The sequence below is a fragment of the Carcharodon carcharias genome, chromosome 13 (assembly GCF_017639515.1).
Source record: "Carcharodon carcharias isolate sCarCar2 chromosome 13, sCarCar2.pri, whole genome shotgun sequence".
Lineage (NCBI taxonomy): Eukaryota > Metazoa > Chordata > Chondrichthyes > Lamniformes > Lamnidae > Carcharodon > Carcharodon carcharias.
The window spans coordinates 32,812,835-32,829,267 of record NC_054479.1 but is presented as its reverse complement, the minus strand read 5'-3'; the positions used below and the strand labels follow the sequence as shown (position 1 = coordinate 32,829,267).

At 38.5% G+C, this 16,433-nt stretch overlaps 2 protein-coding genes across 3 annotated transcripts in view; one reads left to right on the top strand and one right to left on the bottom strand.

The window, feature by feature from the left end:
• Positions 1-614, top strand: part of LOC121285500 (lysine-specific demethylase 2B-like) — a 248,035-nt gene extending 247,421 nt beyond the window's left edge. The window contains exon 24 of the mRNA XM_041202006.1: positions 496-614. Within this exon, the coding sequence (XP_041057940.1) occupies positions 496-513 (18 nt within the window). The 3' untranslated portion in view covers positions 514-614. The remainder of the gene's footprint in view (positions 1-495) is intronic.
• rnf34a (ring finger protein 34a) overlaps positions 1-16,433 on the bottom strand; it is a 37,785-nt gene that overhangs the window by 21,149 nt on the left and 203 nt on the right. For both annotated transcript variants that reach the window (XM_041202020.1, XM_041202021.1), the window contains exons 2-3: positions 5,395-5,613; positions 1,258-1,653 (exon numbers count right to left, since the gene is read on the bottom strand). In XM_041202020.1, the coding sequence (XP_041057954.1) occupies positions 1,258-1,653; positions 5,395-5,613 (615 nt within the window). The remainder of the gene's footprint in view (positions 1-1,257; positions 1,654-5,394; positions 5,614-16,433) is intronic.

The following is a 16,433-nucleotide window of genomic DNA, read 5'->3' as shown; positions in this document are numbered from 1 at the left end:
AAATAAACATTCTGCCAGGAAAATCATAATTACAAAAAATATTTTCTATAAAATCCTGGATGTACAAATTAGAGGATTAAATGATTATTTGTTAGCTTTTGACATTTAATAAATGTAGGGAAAAAACCTGCAGATGCTCTACCTTTCAATATTGTATTAATCTAAAAGAGGAATGCATCAGAGTGCCACCAATTGCACCAGACCTACACAATGACAGTCAATGGCACTCATTTAATAATGTAAAAGCACCTAGAAAGGCAAGTGGCATTCTTCACATTCAGTTACAAAGGTTGTTTAGAGGTCATAAAAAAAAGTGGGAGTGGAAATAGTCAGTGAGTACAGCAGGTACAGGACATTTGCTGTTTTTTCACCTCGTGTTTCAAAACATTTTTCTGGTTTCAAACATAAGGTGGAAAAAACAGCAAACATCCTTACAACAGTTCCTTGCCATGAAATTATTTCCAATCTCTTTTTCTTCTCTTCCCTATTCTTCAGGGAGTATCAAAGCATTAACATAAAAACAAAAAACTGCGGATGCTGGAAATCCAAAACAAAAACAGAAATACCTGGAAAAACTCAGCAGGTCTGGCAGCATCGATGGAGAAGAGCAAAGTTGACGTTTTGAGTCCTCATGACCCTTCAACAGAACAGTATCAAAGCATTACCCTGATCACCTTACTTCAGTAAGTGAAATGTCACTAGAACAAAAATAAAAATACCTGGAAAAACTCAGCAGGTCTGGCAGCATCTGTGGAGAGGAGCACAGTTAACGTTTCAAGATCTGTATTTACCATTATTTTATCTATTTAGCTTAATTACAATACTCAAGGAATTCTGAAAACAGTGTAGCCAAAACAAATGACTAATTTCACAGAAAGCTGGAAACTTTCAACTCTAAAAACATGTGTTTTTTTCATGTTATTATTGCATGAAATTTTAGGAAAATGAGTACTAAAAGCAAATGAAGGTTTTGCTAACTCTGTAGGTCAAGGAAGAGAATGTCTCCTAAACCTTGAAGGTGTGCGTTCATATTTTGGAAAACTATTCCAATGTATTCAAGGAACATCATTAGCACAAACATTTTGTTACAAACATTCTTGATTGCACACTTCCAAATGCTTAATATGACTGGACTTTTTCAAATTAAGATAGGTTTTTTAAGATACAAGTAACTTGGTTCGGAATGGATTTATAAGAACTGCACCAGTTGGATCTTTCCCAAATCAAAATTCAAATATTTGAAAAGTTATAATCTACCTGTTGCATGTTTGGAGTTCCTGAGCTAGGTCTTTGATTGGTGGAAATCCCCTGAGAAGATGGTGCTGCTGATGCTGAGGTGGTGACGGGAGGGTTAGTATAAAATTGTGAACTCTGTGATCTTGACGAACGTATATTCTCAGTGTCTACACCATCAGCATCTGATTCATGATGGCTCAATACAAGCTGTACCAAGTCTTCTTTTTCACGACATGTTTCTATGGGTATGTTTCTTAAACTCAGATACTCTCGTAGATCTTTGACTTTTATTTTCATGAGCTCGTTACGCTGGAAGGAAGTTTGTTGTAACACTTGGCATGTGTAGCACCTTCGTAGACTTTCTTGCATCACTGAACAGAATGAACAGAAATTCTTCTTGCACTCCTGACATATGTACTGGTAAACAAAAGGTAAATACTTTTAGAGAGTGGGCTTCATCAGTAGGGCTCCTCATAGTGAAGTAATTACAGTACAGCCTTCCATCAAATCTCCCTTAAATGAAGTTTAAGAGAAGTTCAGTTATTTTTATGCTTCAAATTGGGTAGCCTTTTTATCCCCCCAAAAAAGGTAAATCAGGAAAAATATTTCCACTGGTCAGTGAGTCAGTAATCTATTTTATAACAATAATGTTATTGCCATAAATGTACATGTTATAATTTTGACGACTTTTCATGGTAATTGAATGCCAAATTGTCTATTATATTATTTTTGGGATTGAATTCTGCAATTGTCCATTTTTTTTTAAAACAATAGCTGTAAATTTACGTGCCTTAATGATTGTCAGATTCACTTTTACCTAAGCACGCAAAAAGGAGGAGGTGCTAGGTTTCCTTACAGGAAACAAGTAATGCAAGAATAGGGAAACATCCAAGAAGTGGCAACATAAATTGTAGAAATGTAGAACATATCAAGGGACTCATAACAACAAAAACTACCTACTAAAAAGCTCACAAACCTTTCAATTAAATGAGTGAATTACCAATTGGAAAAAGACTAGCGAAATTATAAATATATTCTGACTACCCCTCAGATACAATTTGAATTATCACTACCTGACAAATGTAGGACTAGGAATGTTTGTAAAACAGGGACACTAAAATTTAAGCAAACAACTAAACTTACTTATGCAGCAATACTTTGCAAGTTTTTCCAGGATTTGCTATTAGTGAGGACAGCACTAAAAAGACATTGAACTAATAGGGGAACTTTATTCAAGAGCAGTTAAAGTAACTGAATTCCTTCTCAAAAAAGAGATACAACTCAAAACTTTTGGCAGGTGGAGAAAGAATTCCATCTGATAGCAAACAGTATTTAATATTAAAATTCCAAATTTATTTTCCAAAACAATTAAATTTATAGGAACTGAAGTCCCTTAACATTCAACAATCTTGGAATTTTTGTTACAGTACATGCATTAAATAGAAAGACCATTTACCAATACCAAATGGAATATAGTCAACATTTTATTCCTCCTTTCCATCTTCTAGCGCCAACCCTACCCCACCCCAGTTTTCCTTGACTAGTGAACTATGTTGCAATATAGTTCTACATTTCTGTAGCACAGTGAAACGATTATTCTTGTGCGAGCCAAGGCAGAAAACTACTTGACCATCATGGCCTAGACCAATTATTTCCACATTTACACTTTCCAGTCGAGATCACTGGATAGAAATCAGGAGCTGGTTGATTTTGTTTTGTAGCCTCAACAAAATTCTACTTAGATTTTTTAAATGACTTACTATGACACTATACATGACTAGCATGACATTTTGTAACCATTATATCAGTCAATGCATGCAGGATTGTGTCTATTGTCTGCTGGAACGAAGTGGGTGCAGATGCACTTCCAGTTGAGCGCTGATATAACCTGTGTGAATGTGGTGAACTAGTCACTGTATTCAATGTAATCTAGCAAAACGACCACAGTATATCAAGTTTGTGAACCTTTCTTTCCATTTAACATCAAACTGGTGGATATTGGTTTAAAACAGAAAAAAAATGCATTCCTAGCTATCACATATACATAAAATTTAGAAAATGTCAGTTATTTAAAGGGCTGTTTGTTTTGTTAATCTTTTCATGCATTAACTGAACAACTGCTAGCAAAGTATCGAGGTATGTCAGTGCCTATTACCAATATAGCTAGCCCATTAGTAAAAGACATTTTTAAAAACAGCGTGTCCTGTAAATTTTAATTTCAGTAAATGTTGTTAATCCCTATCCTATTAAGATAGGACCTATTACATTATGAGAATTTAGCATCAATTCCAGCAAGTAGCCTTCCCAGCACATACCCCCCCTTCTTGACTTGCATAAAATTTTACAGGGGAAAGGAAGAAAGGCGGTGGAGGCATCAGGCAACCCACCCACCCTTGGGCCTATGGAGATCCTGAAGCGGCCAATTAAGTGCCCTGCCACTGTTTTATACGCAGCATGAGGAGGCCTATGCCAAGCATGTGGCACGGCAGCTTTAACTGTGATAGCTAGTGTCAGGCGGGGAGGTGGTGGAGTGCTGTGCCCATCGGAGGTACCCTGCACCCCCCCGCCCCCCCCCCCCCCCCCCCCCACCCCACCCCAAGACACACTTCTCCCTTTACCCTCCACATCAAACTCAAACTCAGCAACCCACCCCACTCGCTTGGGCCTGCCAGCTTGACCCCGGAGAAGCCCACACCACCACCCCATGCCTGGATGTCCTGCTTCAATGGCAATTTCCATTGGGAACTGCCTGTATCTAGTGCTGCTGGGAGTACAGAGCTGCTGGTCATCTGATAGGCTGGCAGCTATCGAAGATGGGACATCCTGTCCCTGAGGGGCCGCAATTCCTCCTTTAGCCTACAGCTTTGGCCAGTGAATGACTACGGGCGGACATTCTTTCGCTGGATGGGCTCTCCACTGACCTGCTAGCCCGGCGTGTGTGTGTGCGCGCGCGTGCATGTGCGTGTATGTGCTTGTGGTGGGCAGGGACGGATCTTGGGGTAGAAAGCAGGGACCACAACACCCCATAAAATCCAGTACCATATATCAACTGGTTAGCATAATAGTTCAGTCCCACATTGTCTCAGTAGCTTACTAACATATTAAAGATAGCCATTTACATAAAGTTCCATGCTTGCAGAACTGTATCACAGTAAGAAGTTAATTCTGTCAAAATTAAAGAAAAACTGACAGAAAGGGGGATTCAGTACCACATTTTGATTTAGAAATATGTTTGACTTTGTTCTCCGATTGGTTCTCTTGCATAGAAAGACACAGGGCCTGCTTCAATTAGGAGACGCCTGTTTTAATTAGGAGACAAACAATAAACAAAGGACAAAATATGTATATGGCTATGTAAATTATTTTGCTTTGAACTGTGCTATGGTTCATTATGCATCATCATTGGCCATGAGAAGCTTTGCTTTAATGCACAAGCTGACTACAGTGAATTTATTTTCTACACTAAACAGATAATTATAAGTAAATATAAGGAGCAGAGCTATGCTCTCTGTTGTAACAGGTATTGGAATTAAAACAATTTACATTGTATGTAATTTGAGTAGCCTGTCAAAGCATTTAAGAAGCAGCAGAAAAATCAAGATATTATGACTCTCATCCAGCCTAGCTGTGATAACGGAAAACTACAAAGATTGTATGAATTGCTCTAGCCGCTATAATTTGGATCAAAATTACTGCAATTGCTTGGTTTGTGATATTGCAAATGTACTTGAGTTTATTTAAATTTTGAACATTGTGTTTACCACTGACAAATGGGTAGTTTTAGACCCAAGTTCTATGTTAACGACTCAAATATAAATGCAAGCTTTTGTTATTGTCAGTTCATACAAAATTCAAACTGCTTAAAAAAGAACTAAATCTGGCAAGTACTAATGCAGCCAGTCACTAAAACCTTAAAGCAAATGCTGAACAGATTTTATTTCACTGTTATCACAGAGGATAGAAAACATTTTATATGCAGTAGACACAGATGACACAGCATTATCTATTCATGCAACTCACATATGACCTGCTGTAAATCCAGCTTTTTATTCAAGCATTATTTTCTCCCTCTCACTCCTTGCCACCCCCTTTAATGCATGAATTAATGCATGAATGCTAAGTTAGATGTACAGCAAATTTAAAGATTACTCAACTCACCTTCTTCCTAAAGAGAGAAAAGGCCTGACCACAGCCTTTACAGACTATATTTGGGACTTCAGGCATTGGGGAGGGATATGAAGAATATCCTGTGCTGTGGGCAAATCTGAATGGCCCTGTACCTCCACTGAACCCGGGTTGCTGTCCACGCACTGTTCCAGTACCCATTACTTCATTCAGCAGACCACAACATGAAGCCCACATCGATGTGGCCCCAGCCTATAAAGCAGACACAAATTCACACTGCTTGCCTAAGAACAAGGTTATAGAACAAATGACACAATTCTTCAAAAACCTCAACATTTGAAGATTAGTTTAGTTAATTTACATTAGAAATAATTTACAGCATAAATCCACAGTATTCACCAATTAACATGGTATTATCCTACTCACAGTAAATATTTTCAAACTATACATTGTAATTCAGACAAAATAATAGGTAGGCACAGAAAGCATTGATACATAATGTAGGCAGCATGCTCAGTCATGTTACTGAAACTGGAGACCTTGCAGATTGAATTTAATAGCATGATAAGAAATCAAACATAAACCTGCAATTTAAAAATGAAAGGATTTTGAGTTGTTTAACTTTTCCCTGCATGTTTTCCTTCATGTCTCCTTAGTTCAACTGGTCACACATTTCTGCTCCTGAGAGGATGAATATTGGCTGGCTGATTAGAGAGATATCTATACAGCATATTATTGTGTTTTCAGAATGGTTCAAGTTGCTCATAGCCAATGAATTATTGTTAAGTAGGCAAACATTACTGCAAATTTGCACAAAGAACGATCCCATAAACAGCAATGAGACAAGTTACCACAATCTTAATTTTGGTGGTGATTGTGAGAGGATATATCCATCGCTGGGCATATGATCTTCATAAAAGCAAAAAACTGCGGATGCTGGAAATCCAAAACAAAAACAAAAATACTTGTAAAAACTCAGCAGGTCTGGCAGCATCTGCGGAGAGGAACACAGTTAACGTTTCAAGTCCAAATGACCCTTCAAATCTTCATACTTATTTTCATACTTGTAAACTCAGCTTTTCAAATTACTATTTTACCAAGAATCTCAACGATTAAAGTGCATGTGCATACTACATTTTGATTTGCAAATGTTTTTTGATCATTGTGAGTATTCCTTAGTTATTGAACGATGGTAGATGTCTGTATTTCATATGCCTATTTACTGACCGATTACTTGAATTGTGTGGCTGTATGCAAGGCATTTTCTACTAATATTAGTGCACGTGTATAAAACATGCCTTAGCCATACCTACAGCTAGTAAGCAACATCTATCAAGTAACTATGTGTTAAAGCATACAACAATAACTTTCATTTATATACTACTTTTAACATCATAAGATGTCTTAAGATGCTTCAAAGGAGCATAATTAAACAAAATATGACACCAAGCCACATGTGACAGATTAGGACAGGTAATTAAAAGCTTAGTGAAAGATATAGGGTTTGAGGAGTGACTTAAAGGAGAGAGAGAGGTACAGACAGAGAGGATTTCTGTTTTATCATCGTTATGGGTTTTAGATGGGGTTGTTCATGATCTGAACTTAAAGATAATGCTGGAGGCAAGATGGTGGTAAACTATGCCTCTTATTGAACATTGTACAAACTACGTACAACACAGACTCAGCACAAGGCTCTACATAAAACTCCTCTCTCCATGCTATGTACATCACTGATATAGACTATATTTACATATTTAACATAAACCCTTTATACTACTCTCCACAAAGGTTATGCCCAAAAACAGCTCACGCCAAGGTCCAAAAAGCAGACAAGAGCTACCTCCATCTCCCCTCTTATCCCCACCATGCATGCACTTCAAAAACTCCCAATCTCATTCTCAAACCACACCATTGGTCCATTAATTCAGTTCTCTCAGACCATTGGGTTCAGTCACCCCTCCCCAGCCTGCTCTCTCTAGTGAGATCATCAGCACTTAATGCTTATACAAACAGCAGGGGGAAGAAAAAGGCTTGATTTTGTCTCCTTGACTGAACTAAGAGTTAGAGGGCACCAGCTGCCATCTGTTCTAAGGCTGGAGTTATTTTGAGGTCTCAGTTAAATAGAACTGGTGAGCTGCCCCCAAACAACAACCTGCTGGGGACTCATTGGATTCAGCTGCAAGGGTCACAGGAGAGGCCCAGATCATCAACCTGAAACATTAACTCTGTTTTTCTCTCTCCACAAGTGCTGCCAGACTTACTGAATATTTCCAGCATTTTCTGTTTTTATCCCAGATTATTTTAACTGAGCTCAGAAGAGCATTCCTGGTAATAAGCTCCCTGATCTTCATTATTTATCAACAAGAAAGAGCCTTTTCATAATATTACGATATCCTTCACAGTATTTAAAAGATCTTGAACATGAACATTTGAGTTACAATCCCACTTTAAGCGCTAGGCTGAGACATCAATTATGTACTGAGAAGTGGTGTCTTTCAGATAAAACAAAAATAGAAACCATATCTGCCCGTTAGGCAGATGTAAAACATTACATGGCACTATTCAAGGAAAAGTAGATTTTGATTTGCAAATGTTTTTTGATCATTGTGAGTGTCGCACTTAGTTATTGAACGATGGTAGATGTTTGTACTTCATATGTCTATTTACTGAACAATTACTTGTATTGTGTGGGTGTATGCAAGGCATTTTCTACTAATATTAGTGCATGTGTTTAAGACATGCCATAGCCATACCTACCGCTAGCAAGCAACATCTTTTAACCAACACCAACTAAAAGCATTAACTGGTTCTTCATTACAAAGGCAAGAGGATAGTTTGGTGAAGGGGAGCTACTGATGAAAGTTCATGTAGCCAGAGGATATGTAGTACAAGTCTGAATTTCTTTAAATTTGAAAGAAACTGAGCCAACTGAAGATGAAATTTGAATAAAAAGCATACAATGATATAGCCTTGCATTAGATGATCTCAACACAGTACAAGATGTTTGAAATTTCACTAATTCCTACAAACAGAAATTGGTCCAATCAGAAAAGAGTTTCTTTAAAGTTTATGAAATTCTTGCTTTTGATTGCCTATCTTCCATAGTAAAACAGGCAGTTGGTGTCAGCTTGTATGGGTAGCACTGGCAGGCACCAACCAGGTAAGCAGTCTTTTTCAGTTTTCTACCAGTAAATATATGATCCCTGCATGAAGTGATACTGCACTGATCTGTCATTTCAAATAAATGTTCCTAGCTCCCCTAGCTTCTGTGTGCTATGTAACTGATAATGGATACAACATTTGGTGTTCAGTATCTGAAGAAATTCAGTTTTTTTTCCTTCTTGCTCAAGGTAGCAAAATAAAAATCAAGTCCCTTGGAGACCAAATATCCTGTCCTCAATGATAAAATGATAAAAGATTTTTTCCAATGTTTATCAAAGAGAAGCTCTTTCAACTGAAATGACTGATGAAGATAGTTGAAGAAGTGTGATGCCTACCTTGTGGTAAAGACTTGGCAAGTTTCTGAAAATTTAGGTTTTCAAGTAACTGAATTAACATTATCATAATTTCTTGACCAGTGCTTCCAGATTGTAATTGGGTAATTTGGCAGACTCAATCAACCAAGCCTCTCTTTGAGAAGGGAATTGTAACATTTTTATTACCCATGGAAAATATACAGAGCTTTGCCAAAATTAATATGGAGTAGCTGTTTACTGCAAGACAAAGAAGACTATGTCAGGAACATGGCTACAATCATTATGGACAGTGAAGCTTAGAAAGTAAACATGTAATTCTGGAGCACTTGTCTCAGGTTTGCACAAAATTCAGCAAATATTTTCCTGAAAGGGGGCAAATGAATGGTAGGATTTTGCCCAGGTTCGAAATCCAATTCCAGAGGACTTTTCTGAAAGGCCAAGATTGTTGTCTCTAAAACAGAATTTGATCAAAGATGCTGGTGACTGTTTTTTGAGAGACAATTTTAAAATCAAGCCTCTTGATTAGGTGTGAGGCGATCATAAGTGTGAGGCGATCATAAGTGTGAGGCGATCATAAGTGTGAGGCGATCATAAGTGTGAGGCGATCATAAGTGTGAGGCGATCATAAGTGTGAGGCGATCATAAGTGTGAGGCGATCATAAGTGTGAGGCGATCATAAGTGTGAGGCGATGCACTGGGGCAGGACAAACAAGGCACAGGAATACACGATGAATGGCAGGACCCTGGGAAGTACCGGGGATCAGAGGGATCTTGGTGTGCATGTCCACCAGTCCCTTAAGGTAGGGGGACAAGTAGATAAGGTGGTTCAGAAGGCATATGAGATACTTGCCTTTATTAGCCGAGGCATAGAATATAAGAGCAGGAAGGTTATGCTGGAACTGTATAAAACGCTGGTTAGGCCACAGCTGGTGTATTGCGTGCAGTTCTGGAATCTGCATTATATTCCTTATAGGAAGGATGTGATTGCACTAGAGAGAGTGCAGAGGAGATTTACCAGGACATTGCCTGGACTGGAGAGTTTTAGTTATGAGGAGAGATTGGATAGACTGGGATTGTTTTCCATGGAGCAGAGGAGATTGAGGGGGGACATGATTGGGGTGTATATAATTATGAGGGGCATAGATAGGGTAGACAGAAAGGAAAACAAAAATAAAAATACCAGGAAAAACTCAGGTCTGGTAGCATCTGCAGAGAGGAACACAGTTAACGTTTCGAGTCCGTATGACTCTTCAACAGAACCAAGTAAAAATATCAAAAAGAGGTGAAATATAAGCTGGTTTAAGGGGGGGTTGGTAAAGCTGGATAGAGGGCCAGCGATAGGTGGAGATCGCCAAAAGATGTCATAGACAAAAGGACAAAGAGGTGTTAAAGGTGATGATACTTCTGTTGAAGAGTCATACGGGCTCGAAACGTTAACTGTGTTCCTCTCTGCAGATGCTGCCAGACCTGCTGAGTTTTTCCAGGTATTTTTATTTTTGTTTTGGATTTCCAGCATCCGCAGATTTTTGCTTTCATGTTAGACAGAAAGGAACTTTTCCCCTTGGTGGAGGGATCAATAACTAGGGGGCATAGATTTAAGGTAAGGGACAGGAGGTTTAGAGGGGATGTGAGGAAAAGGTTTTTCACCCAGAGGGTGGTGGGAATCTGGAACTCACTGCCTGAAAGGGTGGTAGAGGCCAAAACCTTCATAACATTTAAGTAGTATTTGGATGTGCCCTTGCGATGCCATGGCATACCAGGCTATGGGCCTAGTGCTGGAAAATGGGATTAGAATAGTTAAGTATTTGTTTGACCGGCGCAGACTCAATGGGCCGAAGGGCCTTTTTCTGTGCTGTAGACCTCTATGACTATGCTTAGTTGTGGCTCTCAATTGAAAGGTTTCCAAGTTGTTGTCAGGAAGATATAATAATTTTCATAATGTTATTGGAATTTATTGTAAACTGGAGTAATAGTGGTGTGTGTGTGTGTGTGTGTGTGTGTGTGTTGTAACTGAATTACACAGAGCTGGTCTGGGTGCTTTGATGTATCAGATGGGAAACTAGGTTTGAAATGCTAAATAGGTAAACATGGGTGAAGTTTTAGAATATGAAGTGTAAAGGGAACATTTGCATTTTTTTAAAAAATATACTAGAGTAGCTGAATTCAAAAGAGGGGGTGAAATGTTACACCTAGCCAGAAGAAGTTAAGAAATAATGTATTTATTTTTTCCCAAAGATTACTGGTAAAATTAGTACTATTGTAGATTTTTATTATTAGAGAGGTAAAGTCCAAAGACATAGTGAAACAATGAGAATTTGCATTCAAATGGGAAAATATGTATAATGGAGAGAAGGCTGTGTGTAAGGGCAGGCATTTTAAGATCTAACACGAGTGTGAAAAGCATCCAGCTTCTAAGCCTCAAGCTGCTGTCTACAAGGAACCAAAGCTGAGAAAAACTCACTTTAAATTCCACTGTTCAGGGTACTGTGTTACTTTGCCTGGGCCTTTTAAAACCTATGTGCTATGGAACTGATATTGCCTTAATGGAGGTTTAACTGGGAGTTAGATGAATGAGGGAAACTAGGAGTTATCATAGTAGTAATTTGTGGACCAATGTATATGCTTAAAATCATTTCTTCTTTTAATACATGTTTAATTTAGTTTTGTAAAAACCCTCTAAGACTTGGTGATCTTATTACTACTGAATTCAAGGCATGCATCTCAAATTAATATACAAATTCCAAAACAGTTGTAAGTTTCCCTTTGAGATTTGAGCAGATCAGCACTTACCATTGAGGCAAAGTTATGGCACAGCCAAAGAGCCATTGAAATAGCTTGTTGACTTTGCCTCATCATATCTTTATCGATTTTCTTCACTTACTTATTATCAAAAACAAGTATTGAAGCAGTTTTGAACATAGAAACCGATTGTCAGTTGAAACTCTCCAAAATAAATCCAAGATTCCACAAGTGACAAATTAGCAAACTGACTCATTCTACTAAGATAAAGAGAATTATGTATTTGTTTATGTTCGGGTTTCAGTTGTATAGTGCTGGTCTGCACTACTTACATTGTCCTTTTGGAAGCAATAACAGATTGCTTAAGATAGACTTAGTGCTAGACCCCAACCTCTGGAATTCTTTCCTTGAACTTATTTCCTTTTTTAAAGCACTTATAAACTACCCCTTCTACCAAGCTTTGGGTCACCTGACCTAATATGTCCTACTTTGGCTTTTGGCAATTTTTGTCTGATTAGCTTCTGAAGCACTTTGGGACATTTAATTACACTAAAGGCATTATGTAAATGCAGGTTGTTGCTATGTTAGTAAAGAAATAAAATCCTCTTGCTTTGTGTGAAAATACACATAACAAATTTCATTTTCGCCAGTAGTGCGAAATTGATTGAAAATCATCAGTCCACTTCCACTACTGGTGATCAATGTCGCCCCATGGATTCTTCGATTGATGCAAGCATGAGATGTAGCAACAAATACTTTGGGAACACCAATATAATCTAGAAAAATACACACATACGGACTAAGAGGGCCAATCGGCCCTTCAAGCCATTCAGAAAGATCATAGCTGACCTGATTGTAATCTCCTGCCTATCCCCGACAACCTTTCACCCGCTTGTTAATCAAGAATCTATCCAGCTCTGCCTTAAAAATATTCAGTCATTGTTTCCACTGCCTTTTGAGGAACAGTTCCAAAGACTCTCAGCCCTCAGAAAAATTTCTCCTCATTTCTGTCTTAAAAGAGCAACCCCTTATTTTTTTAAACCGTGATCCCTAGTTCTAGATTCTCCCCCAAGAGGAAACATCCACTCTACATCCAATTTGTCAAGACCTCTCAGGGAAAGGTTTTGACCAAGTCACCTCTTACTCTTCTAAACTCGAGTGAACACAAGCCTAACCCGTCCAATCTTTCCTCAAAAGACAACCCACCCATTCCTGGTATTAATCTAGTAAACCTTCTCTGAACTGCTTCTAACTGAACTGCATCTACATCTTTCCTACATAACGAGACCAATACTGTACAGATGTGGTCTCACCAGTGCCCTGTATGCTTCCCCCCGAAGCATAACTTCCTTACTTTAGTATTCAAATCCCCTTGCAATAAACAATAACATCCTATTAGCTTTCCTAATTACTTGCTGTACTTGCACACTAGCCTTTTGTGATTCATGCAGTAGGACACCCAGATCCCTTTGAATCTCTGAGCTTTGCAATCTCTCACAATTTAGATAATAAGCATCTTTTTTATTCTTCCTGCCAAAATGGACAATTTCACATTTGCCCACCTTATACTCCATTTGCCAGGTCTTTGCCCATTCACTTAACCTATCTATGTCATTTTGTAGCCTCCTTACTTCCTCTTTACAACTTACTTTCCTACCTACCTTTGTGTCATCAGCAAATTTAGCAACCAAGCCATCTGACCTTTCATCAAAGTCATTTATATAATTTGTAAAAAAGTTGAGGCCCCAGCACTGATCCCTGCGGTACACCACTTATCACATCTCGCCAACAAGAAAAAGATTAATTTATGGCTACTCTCCATTTCCTGTTAGCTAGCAAATCTTCTATCCAAGCCAAAATGTCACCCCCTATACCATGAGCTTTTATTTTCTGCAATAACCTCTGATGTGGCACCTTATCAAATCCCTTCTGAAAATCTAAGTACAGTACATCCACTGGTTCTCCTTTACCTGCAGCACATGACTCCTTCAAAGAACTCTAATAAATTGGTTAAACATGATTTCCCTTTCATAATACTGTGTTGACTCTGATTGATTGCCTTATACTTTTCTAAGTGCCCTGCCAGAACATCTTTAATAATAGCTTCTAAAATTTTCCCAAGATAGATGTTAAGCTAACTGGCCTGTAGTTTCCTGCTTTCTGTCTCCCTCCCTTTTTGAATAAAGGAGTTACATTTGCTATTTCCCATTCTAATGGAACCTTCCCCAAACCTAGGGAACTTTGGAAAATTAAAACCAACACATCAACTATTTCACCAACCACTTCTTTCAAGACCCTAGGATGAAGTCCATCAGGACCTGGGGATTTGTCAGCCCGCAGCTCCAACAATTTGCTCAATAGCACTTCTTCAGTGATTGTAATTTTCCTGTGTTCCTCCCTCCCTTCCATTTCCTTATTTACAGCAATTTCTGGGATGTTACTTATATCCTCTAAAGTGAAAACCAATGCAAAATACCTTTTCAATTAATTTGCCATCTCCATACTTTCCTTTATTAATTCCCCACTCTCGCCTTCTATAGGACCAACACTCACTTTGTTAACTCTTCTTATTTAAGTATCTATAGAAACTCTTACTATCTGTTTTTTATATTTCCAGTTAGTTTTCTCTCATACTTTATTTTCTCCCCCTCCTTATTAAGCTTTTTGTCATTCTCAGCTGTTCTTTATATTCTGTCCAATCTTCTGACCTGCCACCCATCATTGTGCAATCATATGCTTTTTCTTTAAGTTTGATACTGTCATTAACTTGTTTAGTTAACCATAAAGGTAGGTTCTCCCCTTGGAAGTTTTCTTTCTCATCAGAATGTATCTATTCTGCATATTGTGAAATATCCTTTTAATGGATCTGTCCCTTAACCTCATTTGCCAGTTCACTCTATTTAACTCTGCTTTAATGCCCTCATAATTCCCTTTATTTAAGTTTAAAGTGCTAGTCTTGAACCCACTCTTCCCTCCCTCAAACTAAATGTAAAATTCAATTATATTATGACCGCTACTACCTAGGGGTGCCTTCACTATGAGGTTATCATTTAATCCCACTTTGTTGCACAGTACCAGGTTTAGTATAGTCTGCTCTCTGGTTGGCTCCAGAATGTGCTGTTCCAAGAAACTATCCCAAAAACATTCTATGAACTCCTCAGCTAGGCTACTTTTGCCCATCTGATTTCTCCAGTCTCTCTGTAGATTAAACTCCCCTATGATTATCGCTGTACCTTTCTGACAAGCTCCCATTATCTCTTCCTTTATACTTTGTCCTACCATGTAGTTACAATTAGGGGGCCAGTACACCACTCCCACAAGTGATTTTTTGCTTTCATCATTTCTCATCTCAATCCAAACTGTTTCTACATTATGGTTTCGTGAACTTAGGTCATCCCTCTCTAATGCATTAATACCATCATTTTTTAACAGAGCCACCCCTCCACCTTTCCCTCACTTCCTGTCCTTCCTACATGTCACATACCCTTTGACATTCAGGTCACAATCTATGTCATCCTGCAGCCATGCCTCTGTAATGGCTATCAGATCATACTTTTTTATTTCTATTTGGGCTATCAGTTTATCTGTTTTGTTTTGAATGCCACGTGCATTTAGATTCAGAGCCTTTACTTTTGTTCTTTTATTATTTTTGTAATGTCTGGCCTTATCTGATTTCCTCTTAGATTTGTACTCTGTCCCTTCCTATCACATTCTGTTTATCATTTGTCTCTACTTTGGTTTACCACATCTTCCCAAACTTGATCCCTTGCCTCTTTTATTTAGTTTAAAGCTATCTCCACTTCCCTATTTATGCAGTTCGCTAGAACATCATTCCCAGCATGGTTCAGGTGAAGACCATCCCAACTGTACAGCCCCTACTTTCCCCAATACTGGCGCTAGTGCCCCACAAAACAGAAACCCACTTCAATATATACAATATACACAAGTAGATCATGCGATTTGGTTGCACTGATACATTTCTTTAAAATTTTCAATGTAAGCAATCTTTTCGATTAATTGCAAGATTTAAACTAACAATTCACCATTCGGATTTGTTAAGCATAACAGAAAATTTAATGGGCCCTTTATACATGTGCATTTCACTGAGATGTTAATTGTGTTGAAGCGGGTCGGAAACATCTTCACATTGCATCCACTTAAACAAAGGAGTGGGATGGAAAACACTAAAATTGAAGTATTTTTGAACATCATGAGCACAATCAAATAACAAAAGGTTGTCAGCAAATCTTCTGTTCAAAATCATAAATGTTGGACATTACTAATCACCGTAGATATTCCGGATTAGGTATTAGCATGCTCTCACTCCCCTTTTCCTTCTCCCCTACAAATTCTTATTCTGGCATCGCGCAAACATTAGCACCGTTATAGGTGACAAAATCCCCAGGGATTGCGGCTGGAAAGCTTTTACATGTGTACAAATCCCTGCGCGACACTCATGGCCTCTGTAAGAAGCCAGAGGGAGAAAAATAAACCCAGGCCGAACAGAGACAGTAAAGGGACCCCTCCCTCCCCCTCTCTCTCTCTTTGCTGCTGTCCCCGATAAGTAACACAATAAATAACACGCCTCACTTTCACACTTGTCCTGTGGCATAAATTTCAAAATTAAAGTAGAACCACCACCACCATCAGTAAACGCCCACTCGCATTTTCTACGCCTACATTTCCTATTCCAGCAATTTTTAAAAAAAAATGCTCGAGAGATGTTGAGTTTCCCCAAACTGATGACAACCTGCTTCAAATCTGAACCAAGTCCTGCCTTCCTGCGAAATATTATTATTTGTGCACAGTTAGTGGCGACAGTAATTCGTGTCCCGATCGGGGGGCCAGCAACATCGT